Source organism: Schistosoma mansoni, chromosome 6 (assembly GCF_000237925.1).
Source record: "Schistosoma mansoni strain Puerto Rico chromosome 6, complete genome".
Lineage (NCBI taxonomy): Eukaryota > Metazoa > Platyhelminthes > Trematoda > Strigeidida > Schistosomatidae > Schistosoma > Schistosoma mansoni.
The window spans coordinates 13,548,123-13,561,365 of NC_031500.1; the positions used below are offsets into that span (position 1 = coordinate 13,548,123).

Consider the following 13,243-nt stretch of genomic DNA (forward strand, 5'->3'; position numbering starts at 1 on the left):
TAAGGTATTCGTTCGTTCACTTTGTTAATATTTTACATCTCAGACTTCAGTACAATAATTAGAGCAAAAAGACCAATTTAGTAAACAGAAGTCTTTTGGTGATGACCCCAGTATATTAACAGAAAAAGTATTTAAGTTGGTCGGTTATATATCAATTACAGTGATCAAAATTTATGAACTGAGTATTTGCCACTAAACACAAATCATAGTAAAAATGTATTGAAAGTCCGTGAGCAAAGTTTACATTAAATAATTTAATGCAACAAAGATCCATCTTAATTGTTATATATTTCCCTCCTCAAAAGTTGTATTTGGGAATCGTACATCCCCAACTCCTCCCCATTTTTATATCGTAATTCTCATGCATTCTCTTGAAAATGAACATTCTGCCCTCATCGTCTTTTCGACCATCTGGGACGTATGTCTACTTGTTCTGGAGGTGTTACCACTATTTCTTCTAATGTGTCGTTTGGTCGCTGCGTTAGATTAAAACTGTCTTTTAGTACTTCCATCAGCAAGTTGCTCGTTGTCGTCGTACATTTTGATAATACGTCTTCTAACTGATTGAGATATCGTATCTACTTGTCCCTTCTCAACCACCACTTCATACATTACCTGATCTAGCCTTTGTATCTCACACCCTTCTATCCACATTTCGAGCCTTGGTTTTCAATCTCGGACAAATACAGCCACTCCTATTTCAAATACTGACTCTATCACCTGTTTTTTGAAGTCCTTTTTGGTAGCATCAAGTGATGGATGGTTCTCAAAATTCAGCCCATTAAGATTTCCCTTGGCGATTTCTGACTCGGTGTCGCATCGTTTGGTATGGTTCCGTAAAGTAACAAGAAGTTGTACGCTATAATATATTGATGGGCGTCCCGTCCCCCTTTGACTTCCATAACAGTTCTTGTGTCCACAAACTGTTCTGCTTGTCCATTCGACTGAGGGTTGTATGTCAGTGGACAGATGTGTGTGATAGATTGCTGATGGGAGAACTCTTTAAAATGTCTGGAGGAAAATAAGGATCTGTTATCTACACTGAAGTATCTGGATTGCACATCCCCAACGGGTATGCAACTTAAGCTAACACATGCGTTAGGATCCATATCGATTATGGCTGACTAACTGACTGACCTTATAAATATCAGTCCGTAAAATAAGTGTCTGTTGCTCTTGGTCATGTGTGTAAATGTAGATTACTCAGTTGAAGAGGGTCTGTGAGGCAACTTATTAATGGTTGAATACTGTATAATATTACTTAAAATTTGTTTCAGCAGCGGAAGTGCCTTCATTTTCATTTCCTTGAACATAACAATACTTTGTACTTTTCATCTCAGTTTTGTTTTTGTAGACTTTTACCTCTTAAATTTCCACTGCTATCATTATCTCTGCGTCTTACTTGTTGCTAAGATCGAAAAGAGTTACTTTTATTCAAACAATTAAGCCGTGATGTAAATAAAGTTCGTCACTTATAACTCACGAGAAACATATCAATGCGTGTCATTTAATGGGTATGCATCTTATCAGTGCACTTCGTTCCTATTTTATGGTTATGAAATGCACTACTGGTTAATGTCAGTTTAAGTTCGTACATTAGATCATAAGCTATGTTTATTGTGTTGAACTTAACATTACTAATTGATCAACAAAACTTGCTAGCTAAGTTGGATTCAAACGTACAATCTACTGGGTATTTATCGGGTGTATAAAATGCATTTTCAGCGGAGATATGTTCTTCATAGTAGAAAGCATGAGTCAATTGAAGCTAGACCACCATGGAGATATGTTCATTAATAATTAGAGACATCGAGCGTTGAATGTGTGCACTTATATCTTCGTTGCTTTATATATAAATAGAATCACGAAACAAATACTATGCAATGATGCCAGATCAATATGGTTTAGTGTAGTGATAAGGTTTTAGTTGCTTTTGTCTTGTACTACCAGCGTAATTGTTAAACCAAAGTAAAAATGTAGCTGGGACTGTTTGGAAAAATGTAAACCTTTCCCAAAGGTCCACCTTATTAGTGGTTAAATACTTAGTGATACTGCTTGAAATTTTTTATAGTGTGGTTGATCTCATTATTTATTTTTTTGCACGTTGTAAACCGTGTCCCTGTCCCCACCCCAATCAACCTGTTTCTCCACTTCTCATAGCTTTGCACTACTTTGGTTAGTGTTTCTGCTTCCCTCGTGTTGAAGTGATATATTGATGTAAATATATAGACTTCAAGTTTTTCATTGTTTTCGTTTTTGTAACTATTCAATGTTCCGCATATATCAGCGTCCTGATCTCACTACAACCAAAACTTTCAAAAAGCCAAATAATCTTTATGGAGATTCTTCACTCGAAGATCCAACCATCTGTTACACGATTTTTAGTAAATTGGTTTGCAAAAAATCTTCCTTCAGCTATTAAATAAATTGAATAATCGTATTATTAGCTATGATATGCACTATAATAAGTACCATAATATCCACATATACCCCTTCTGATGTTAATCAACATATGCTTACTAGTGACTGGCTTTGAAAGGTATTTCCTGGAGTTCTAGTGAAAAGCAGTGACCAGTGGAGTTCAACCAGGTCTGTTGTGAGATGGTGACTCACTGAAAACAATCGTGGATGTGTCGCTCAATTTAGTGGATCGGTTAAATTTAGGCATTAACATCGTTGGATGCCATCTCAGTGGTCTAGAGGTTAGGCGCTCGCGCGAGACTGATAACCCCTGGATTCGAATCTCGTAAGGCGGGATCGTGGGTGCGCACTGCTGAGGAGTCCCACAATAGGACAAAACGACCTTCCAGGTTTTCCATGGTTGTCTGGCTTCAATTGACTCATGATCTCAACTATTAATATTATTAGCTGTTATTTCCTTCTAGGACCAAATATCACATTCTTTTATTATTTGTACTGACAATTCAGTTGGCCATTTCAGTAAAGTGCGCATCATCAAAAAGGTTTTTAATATCAGTTCATATGAATCTTCTGAGAGTGTATGTATTTCAATGTATTTCAATCCTCATTACTAGTTTTTTGAGTTTCCTCTAATACAGAAGACTATATAAACAAACAGTTTAGAGGACATACAATCTCAGTTTGATCAGGCAACATCAATAGTATGAATTTTTCTAAATATTCGGCGCGCCATGATAATCTGTGTTCAGGCATACGTAACACGTGGCCCAACCATCTCAGTCGACGAAGACTTACAGCCTCAACTGATTTACCATCATTCCTTACTACCCTGCGTCTAACCTCACTATTACTCACCCGGTGATCCCAGGAGTTGCGAGCAATATTTCTAAGACATCTGTGACCGAAGACTAGTAACTTACGAGTATCTTCTAATCTTAATGGCCACGTTTCGCAGCCGTAAAGTAGAACAGAGCGAACTGCTGTGCAGTATACTCGTCGTTTAATTGATAGACGGATATCTCGCCTTTGTCATAGGTGATGTAATTTGGCAAAAGCCAAACGAGCTTTCTGAATCCGTGCAGAGATTTCGTCAGACACCAACCCATTAGAGCTGATCAGACTTCCAAGATAAGTGAAGTTGTCGACGCGTTCGACTACTTCACTCCTTATCTTTAGTTCAGGTGTTGACGCAGGCCAGTCCTGGAGCAACAATTTACATTTAGAGGGGGAAGAAACGCATTCCAAACATCCTTGCATTGTTGCTCAGTGCTACCAAAGACTGTGTATTTTATCAGCGTCTTTACCAAACAGGACTATGTCATCTGCGTACTCGAAGTCGATAAGTGATAAGAGATCAATTCCTGAAAATTCAGTCGATGAGAGTGTTATTTCCAGCAGTAGGTCTATGACGAAGTTAAACAAAAATGAAATATTAAAGTAGGTTCACCGACTCTAGCTGTAATTCCTTCAGTACTTCCATATATACTCTCTCAAAGGTTATTAATCTTTAATAAAAGAATAATTACTGTACTCGAATTCATATTTACCTTTATCTTTAACTAGTATCTTTTTTACGTTTCCATTCCATCATATTCGCCTTTCATATTTTAACTTTTGTTACGAACATTGCTAATATTCTTTCTACCATACTTTGTTTTCCGTACTGTATTTTGTGATATTAATGGTCATATTCTAATTCGAATCTTCCAGATATACGTAAGTAGCAGGACTAGTTTATTCTCAAGCCGCTCTTCCCAGTTTAACCACTTAACCAGTAAATTTGTCAGTGTCAATTCCTTCAATATATTTGTTGATTTGCGAATTATAACAACTTGAACCAATTTATTTTTATTCTACATTTATATTATTTTCTGAATTTTCATTTTTGACTGATAGCAAGATTACTTAGGATTTCATAACTAGTAATTTCACTGGAAATCATGTTTGTCACCTCCAGACGATCGGTATAATTAGTATCGAAGTGGTAATGTATGCTTCATTTGAAAATGATGTGCTCATGACTCACCTATTTACGGATTGTAGAAAAGTAATAGAAGTCAAATTTACTACGAACTCAACTAAATTTATCAGCTATAGGAATTTTTATACTGATATGCTTTAAAAACGATCTTACTAAATAGATAATTGTATGTAGCTTCACTAATAATAGTTCATTTTTAGTATTTCTTTTGTTAATCCTGTATTACCAGTTTACATTTACATTGATTTTTTTTACTCTACTATCTTCATCCAGTATTGCTAACTGAAATATTCTACCCAATGTAACTGTCAATATTTACTTAATTAAAATTAGTATCATCCATGAATCATACATACATACCATGTTTTTAATCGATCACATGTTGTAGCTTTACTATTTCAACTTTAATGTTAGTTATTTGATATACATTTTTCTGTATATTGAATGATCGAACCATTGTCTGAATTTTCTGTATTGACACATGTCACTGAACAATAATAATAAGAAGAAGAATGCATGTATGTATGTATAGAGTCACCTCTTATTGGTTTATTACCTTACCTTTCAGTCAATTGCACAAATTCGAATCCCATCAGACATGCCTAGATTTGAGGGATAATGCATCACTGGCTTTCACACAACAGACATTGTTCATGGATTGTACATGGATTTACACAGGGTTGCCCAGTCACATTACTATTTTATCATTTGTCTTCATTTACATATTGATGTGGTGTTTCACCCTTTTGAGGTTGGTGAAGCCTCTTTCGGTTTTGCCCAAAGGCTTATCTGGACTAGGATCCGCTTACGAGGCTCACTAACCCACCGTGTAGATGTAATTTCGTGGAGAAATCTTTGGAACCCCCGGGTCTTGGCGCAAATGCTTCGCGCCAGGGGCACGTATTGTCCACATGTAGACTGGTAACACAAGTTTTCACTTATGCATCCCATACCATACATATAGTATATTCACAAACCTAGGAGGGTGGATAGTCATTACTCCCTTCGAATGTATTTGCTGCAACTGATTGTCTTTTATGCATTACAATCATGCCGCTGGTACAAAGACTTTCGTCCATGCGCTTCATGACATACACATAAGCATAAGGGTTGATGGTCACCTCCTCCTAGTATCTGCTATCATATCTTTTTATTAAGTCTTCGACCTAATGATTTAGGCTGCTGACTTTATCAGATGTAGGGCAGACATTATTTCACCTTGCGTTCCTTTTGCGAGCTCAGCGTGTGCCCTTTTAGCATACTTACATACACAACACAAATCGAGACTCATGCAATTCATATACATAGGCATACACGTTGGGCAGTCCGTCATGATTTTTAAAGCTTCAGAGAGTGAACTCTGAGTAATCCCAATTCAAAATAGGGGCGATGGATTAGTCCGATCTCCACCAACCGCTCAAGTTATCTAGGAAGTTTGCCCCTATTGTCCAGCGGCTCCGCGAGGAGGCCTTAGGTTAAATCTTGCTGCCTACATGTTAGTACTGTTTTTCTACCCTAGGTTTACCTTATGCTTTACTCTGTAAAATTTAATTCTTTTCTTTATTACAACCGTTGGAGATAAGGATGATAATCTAAGATGAATAACATGAAGTGTTGATGGAATTAGATTAGAGAATTATTTGGGCACTATGGTCGACTTTGCTAATTGGTATGTCTGTTCACCAAACACTTGTTGACTGATCTGAATTTTATGCTCTCACAACCTATTAATTTCGTCTCTTCGTCGTAATGTGGTACGGCGACTTTGATTTTACGTTGATTATGACTAACAGCTTTTTGACTCTTAGGTTGTTAAGAGCAAAGAACAAAAGTGACCATAAAGATCCCTAATACTGTTTAAGATACACTAAGAAAACATAGTTGTGTTACATGTTTGGGCAAAGATCTTTTTAAAGCGGAATGGAAGAAATTTCATTCTGGAATGTCTCAAGATTTTGACGAGTAACAATTATCCTAAAATTATTTTACAAAGTTTCATGAATTCTACAATTTCAACCTGATAGAGTCTATTTTAGGTTTATCCGTCTTGTAAAACAATTTCATTATTGTTTTTTCACATGTGTACATTTAGGTTCTTAGTTTTTCATTTAGAAATCATCGCATAAAAATTGTATTTGTGTGCTATTTCACTTAATAGACTTAGTTTTGTGTCGATTCTTTTATCCTCAATGTTTGATATTCGCTTGTGATTCTAGTGCTTTTTATTATTTAGTCAGTTAGATGGATGAATTCTCTGAGAATTCGAGTCAGCATTGGGTTTTACGTTACTTTCTCTGTTTATTAATTTGATTTGGATTTCCTCATGTCCCTATCCTTTTTCTCTTTCCAAATTCATTTCACTGTATTATACTCCTTCAATAACATCTTCAAACCCTAATCTTTCACATAATGCTTATACTCTTACTACTTCTACCACTATGAGATTTGAATCGACAACTTCATCTCTGTGCTAATGTGGTATGGCAACTCGAACTGATGTACGTACGTACGAAGTTCTACGTTGTGACTGACTGACTGACTGAAATCCGTTTGTACATAATCTTATCACATACCTAAATATATCTCATTTTCATCTAATTGTAACCATTAAGAAAGCGATTACAGTCACTATCATCGCTGAATTTTTACAACGTAGAAAAATCTTTCTTTAGAATTCTTTCACTAGTTTTTAAAAAAAATAAACTTTCTAGTTTACAATACTGTAAACTACATTTTCCACATCATTTCAACATATGCTAGTGTCTTCTCAGTATTTTAGCGTTTGCATAATTCGTCCTTTCCGTCGTTTAGTAAGCCAGTTATCCACTACTTTACACTGATTTTGTATGCAAAAGTGTACTGTATATATTATCTTTTGTATAGAAGTTTACTAGTCATCAAGAACGTTATATTTCTTTTAGCCTTTGTTTGTGTAATCGAAATTTAGTAATGAAAATTCAGGTTTACTTGCTAAGTTATCGTTCGAGTCTTTGTGTCGCATCTTTACACTTTATTCTAAATAATATTTATCATGATTTATTTTGAAATAACATCCATATATAAACCTAGAAAAGGGTGGACGATGAAGTGTTAACTCAGATCGAATAATTTTCCATAGTATTGACTATTTTTTAGACTAGACACTCAATCATCAACCATGAAAACTTTGATTCAAACCATTCTACCAATACTTCAGTCTCAGCGTTTGGAAAACGTATGTTCCTATGTTTTTCGTGTCATTGGATATTAGGTAGTCACCATGTAAAATCTCACTAATTTTTATGTTGTTGTTAAGCCTTCATAAGTTTATATCCTTATCAACTTTTCAGGCAAACACATATTCCTATTCAGGAGCTCAACGCTTCTCAGATCCATATACTCGATCGTATCTTCCATACCCACCTGGTCCAAATTATCCATATTACCCACATTCACAGCCTTTGGTACAAAGGACTCGCGCACCTCAACCCCCTAACTTGGAATATCCAAACGTAAACTCTTGCAATCAATCAAGACCGCCCCAACCTACACCACCTGGAGGGGGAGGTACTTCAAACCAAATTGAGCGTCCACCATCAAGAAATATCAATTATATCAATAGTTCCTCACATGCGGCATTCCAGAATACACAGATTTCCTCCCCAGTTTACTCTAGTGGGTCTCAAATGTCATCCTGGTCGCCACATACTGCTACTTTCGGATCCCCACAACATGTTCAGTCTCAACCAAGACCTCGTAGTTTATCAAGAGACTATCAACCTAAAATAAATGATGGGTCGTCTGAATCTTCGACTACTAACAATAATAGTTCCACAAGACCTGACAGTCAGAATGAGGGCACATCTAATACTTTCGAAGACACAGGGTGTCGTCCACAGTCAAGACTAAGTGAAGTGAGTTGGTTTCTTGATTAATTTATCATCATACTTTTTAAAGTGTTTCATTACCTTTTTTCAAAGATCTTACTTAGGAGTTTTGACTGAAAAATCCAAACACCTAAGCTGAAAATTGATTTATGACTATTTTTAGTTTTAGGTCTTTGTTTCATGATTAACTGGTACCGTTTTTCTTCGGATATATAGCTTCAGAAGATTAGAATTTGACAGAACACAAAGAGTGGATGCACCTTCGCCATTGCAAACGATTTTGAACCATGTCGTTTAAGGTCTCTAACTATCGGTTGCTATAATCTCGCGGATCCCAACCAGGTATTCTACACCTACCAACATGGCTCAGTCTACTTGTCAGTGACTTCATGGATTTGTGCCATGTTTTGGTCTGACTCCCTAGCTTTCTTCCAACCTACTCCTACACCATAAAACATCGCTCGTCGGGGCAGTCGGTGGTTGGGCATACGTAACACGTGTCCCAGCCATCCTTACCTAGTACCCGTTTCCTAACAACTGCATTACTTACTCGATGGTCGCAGGATATACGAGCAATGCTTCGAAGACACCTATGATCGAATATTAGTAGCCTACGAACATCCTCCGCTTTTACCGGTTATGTTTCACAGGCATAAAGTAGGACGAAACGAACTGCTGCAGAGTATACCCGTCCTTTGGTTGGTAGACGGATATATCGCCTACACCATAAATGACGCAAGTTGGTAAAAGCTAGACGAGCCTTCTGTATCCGTGCTGAGATTTCGTCACACACCAGACCACAAGGGCTGATGAGACTCCCAAGATAAGTGAAGAGGTCGACATGCTCAACTACTTCACCTCCTATCATTAGTTCAGATGTCGATGCAACCCAATCCTGAAGCAATATTTTGCATTTCGAGGGGGAGAATCGTATCCCTAACATGCCTGCATTGTTGCTTATAGTGGTCAGAAGACTCTGCATTTTGTCAGTGTCTTCACCAAATAGAACTATGTCATCAGCATATTCTAAGTGAACAAGTGAATCTCCTGGGAGAAGTTCAACGCCTCTAAATGTAGATGAGGAAAGTGTTAATTCCAAAGGCACGTCTACAATAAAGTTAAACAAGAATGGAGAGAGTGGACAGCCCTGACGAACACCACTTGAGGTAATCGATTCTGATGACAGTTCACCATAATCTCTAACTCGACCAGTTGTGTTCGAGTAGAGAGCCTTTATGAGGTTAATGTACTCCTTTCAGTGACAAATACTGCCATAGAACCTCACGATCAACGGAGCCAAATATCGCCTTAAGGTCAAGAAGTACTACTATTGTGGGACGTCTGAATGTATGTCTATGTTCTAGGACCTGACGTAGAGTGAATATCTGGTCTATACGACCACGTCCAGGTCGAAAACCAGCCTGGTTTTCTCTAGTCTGGTCTTCACTAGCTTTAATTAGGCGTCGAAGTATTATTGAAGGTAATATTTTAGATAGTATATTAGTCAAACTGATCCCTCTGTGATTGTCACAGGAGGACTTTTGTCCTTTCTTATAAACTGGTACAATCAGTGATTGGGACCAGTCAGATGGAATTACGTCCACTTCCCAGATTCTACCTAAGACCTCAGTCAATCTCGCTGCTAGTACTGGACCGCCATCCTTAAAAATCTCAGGGGTAAACTTGTCAGGGCCTGCAGCTCTCCCTCGTTTCAGATTTCCTACAGCTTTTTCAACCTCGTAAAGAGTTGGAGGAATTACATTAACTTGCCATTCAGGACGACTGGGGATCGTGAGAAACTGAAGTGTGGCTGAAGGTCAGTTGAACTGATCCCTAATGTGTTCTGCCCATCGATCCAATCTCCTGGATTGAGAATGAATGATATGTCCATCTTTTTCCGAGATAGTTTCGCTGACAGTTGAGTTCCTAATACCAGTTACCTTAAGAAGTCTGAACAGTTGTCTGTTGTTGCCCATTGCCGTTGCCTTTACCATCTCTCTTGCTTACGCTACCCACCACTGTTCGCGATCATTGCGTAGGCTTATTATTATTTATCTATTTATTTGAACACAATTATTGGTACAAGGGGGCACCAGATATATATGCGCCACACAAAAAGACTGTCATTTCATTTTATTGTTTGAGTGCTATGATACTGTTCAGGTGCGCAGACTGAAGCAGGTGGTTTTCTTAGAAGGCCACACCACGAGCCTTTGACCTAAAGGTCTGATTCACAAGGCAGTGGAGCATCGTAAGGAGATGCAGTCCCATGGTCGCCTGTGACCGACGATTGGTTCATACGCCATTTGTTCCCTCGGGATACTAAAGCTCATGTGCACCATTGGTTTGGAATGAGGGTTTTTCAACTTCTCTAGGTGGATCCTCCACATCCACCAACCCAGTTAACGTGTCGGACATTCGCTTTTCGCTCTCTTAATTTCATAAACACCAGTAATGTCACGAGAAGGCAGTGAGTAGGACTTCCTTGGCAGAGGCTGTATACGCGTGGCCATGTGAAGGCATTTTGAGAGATAGGGAATGTCCTCCCCACTCTTGGCCATACCAAGGCATTTGTGGGCTTCTTATTAGCCTGCGCTTAAGCTGACTCCGCTCTTCGTTATGTTCAGAGCCAGATGGGATGAGTTTTCGAACATCTATCAGTGTGAAAGATGCTGCTGAGATCCACTATTTCTCCCTAACCTTATGGTTTACCGTACTAGCGAATATCACTGCTGTTTCCACAACTTTTCGGATGTCATTCCACTGAAGTGAAGTTGTCGACACGTTTGACTACTTCACTCCTTATCCTTAGTTCAGGTGTTGACGCAGGCCAGTTAGTGACCTCATGGTCTGACGTCTCATTTTAGCCTGCGATTCACCAATTTATATTCTGTTTCTTGCCTTCTGTATGAATGTAGTCTATATATATGTGGCTGCGCTCATTAGCAATGCGTTAAATAATCTACTGACTTATTCTCCTATCCATTAATAATTGTATACTATGTTGAACCTTTTCCTCCATAACATTTATTGTTTTTCATGTATAGAGACCATTTAATTTTTGTGTTCCAGTATATAAGGTTAAAGTTTTTGCATCTGATGTTTGCATCAATATTAGATCTTTACTACTACTAACCATTACTACAAGCACCGTTATACGCTGTTCACTGATTTTCTGGAAGTTTATTCTATTTCGCAGGATCAAATTCATTTTTATTGTTCGCCACTCAAAATCCATTTTATAAAAATGGCTTGGCGCATCATCGTGATGAACATACTATAGTGGTTTGTTTGGCTGTTTGTTTCCGATCGATCAATAAGCAAAGCTTAGCTTAAACCTAAAATAGATAGATTTCTCTCTATCTGCTTGTTGCCTGTCTGTTTATCTCTCTCTCTTTCTCGTTCCTTAGCCTTTGTCACCCACTCGGTAACCTTGAGCTTCGCTTTCTGATTGGCTAGTGCTACTACTGATGATAACGATGACAATAACAACTGACCTCATATTGTTATGATTACTATTTCTTAGCCAACGTCCCTTACCTTTAATCCACTGAAACCATTTCGTCTTTGCGCACCTGTGTGTACATACAATGTGGTAGTATATCGTAGAGAGGGTCCTTGACTCTTCCGTCTTCAAGTTTTCTACCGTAGTGGTCGTTGTTACAGCAAATGTAGAAAGTTTTAAATATGAAATTCCAAGTTATGTTTTGGACATTGTTTGGTTCAAGTAACACCTGGTTGATATTATCGGTCATAGGAAGAGCGTGGCTATTATCATGACCAGAAATATGAGCATTATTGTTGTAAAGTGTTGGGCTGGATAGTTTTCTTCAGTGTTGAGTTCCAATGTTCTGGTTTGATCTAGAAGAAATCTTATTCAGTTAGTTTGTTAACTGGATATCTTAGTAATGTATTTGACTTGTTTTGATTGATCAAAGTTTCAATTAGTGACTAATTTTGATCAGCATTAATCTCTCTAGATCTAGAGTTCTTTGCCTATTTAACACTAAACACAATTTATCACAATATCTTTCCATTTAAACTTACTGGTCATATGTTTCAGCTTGTAATAATCGCTTATTAATCAGCGCAAAGTTGGTTACTTTCTACCAGTCAGTTAGTCTTAAATAAATTTTATTGTGTGGCGCATTCCATTTTTGTTACCCAGTTGTATCAAATTTCAAGTGAATTAACTACACATATAATAACATACATAATATAGAACTTGGGACATGTTTGCATTAGTTCAAACTGTGACATCATATCGACTCAGTGAGATAAGATTATTCTGGCAAATCCCAAATTAGTATTCAGTGGTAGCAGGAAACACTACGCATCGGCTATATGATTCGAGATGAACAAATCAGTCCATGGGATAAGAAGTATAAGATAAAGAGTGAATGTATCCGGTCCATTATGGTTGATTCTAGTTTATATCACTTAACGTTCTTATGAAGTCATAAATCTATTACTATGAGGACATAACGATTAAACACTATAATAGAATATGATTTCATGATGCATTGTTTACTTTAATGTAACATAATGTTTATGAAATCATGGTCACCCAAGTAAATGCAATAAATTCCACATCTTATCACAGATATCTTAAAATATTTTACCCCTTAAGGATGTAAAATATTAAGATTGGAAAACATTAATATGACCGTAGGTAGTGAATCAATTGTATCCGAAATACCGAGCCAGTAAATATAAGTAATTAGTTTATCATGAAACATTGTGGTTTCTTTAAATGTATGATTAATGTGTATTTGTTATAAATTGTGGTCGAGTAGATGCCCTTGTTAAATGTATGACGTGATAAGACCGACAATCAGAGAGCAGAGAATTATCGATTGGAACAGTGACACGAAAACCGCACGAGCACTCTAGAGTGCTTATCGGTCCTGCTTCTGCCTATCCCAGCCAGTTAAGTCCAGAACAGCCTCTGAGGTATGAATCATTGTATTTCAAA

General features: G+C 37.5%; 1 protein-coding gene across 1 annotated transcript in view; it reads left to right on the top strand.

Moving 5' to 3' along the window:
* Smp_156170 (hypothetical protein) overlaps window positions 1–13,243 on the top strand; it is a gene marked incomplete at both ends in the record, with an annotated part of 45,743 nt that overhangs the window by 8,775 nt on the left and 23,725 nt on the right. Inside the window, one exon of the mRNA XM_018798330.1 lies at window positions 7,732–8,295. Coding sequence (XP_018653283.1) covers window positions 7,732–8,295 — 564 coding nt within the window. The remainder of the gene's footprint in view (window positions 1–7,731; window positions 8,296–13,243) is intronic.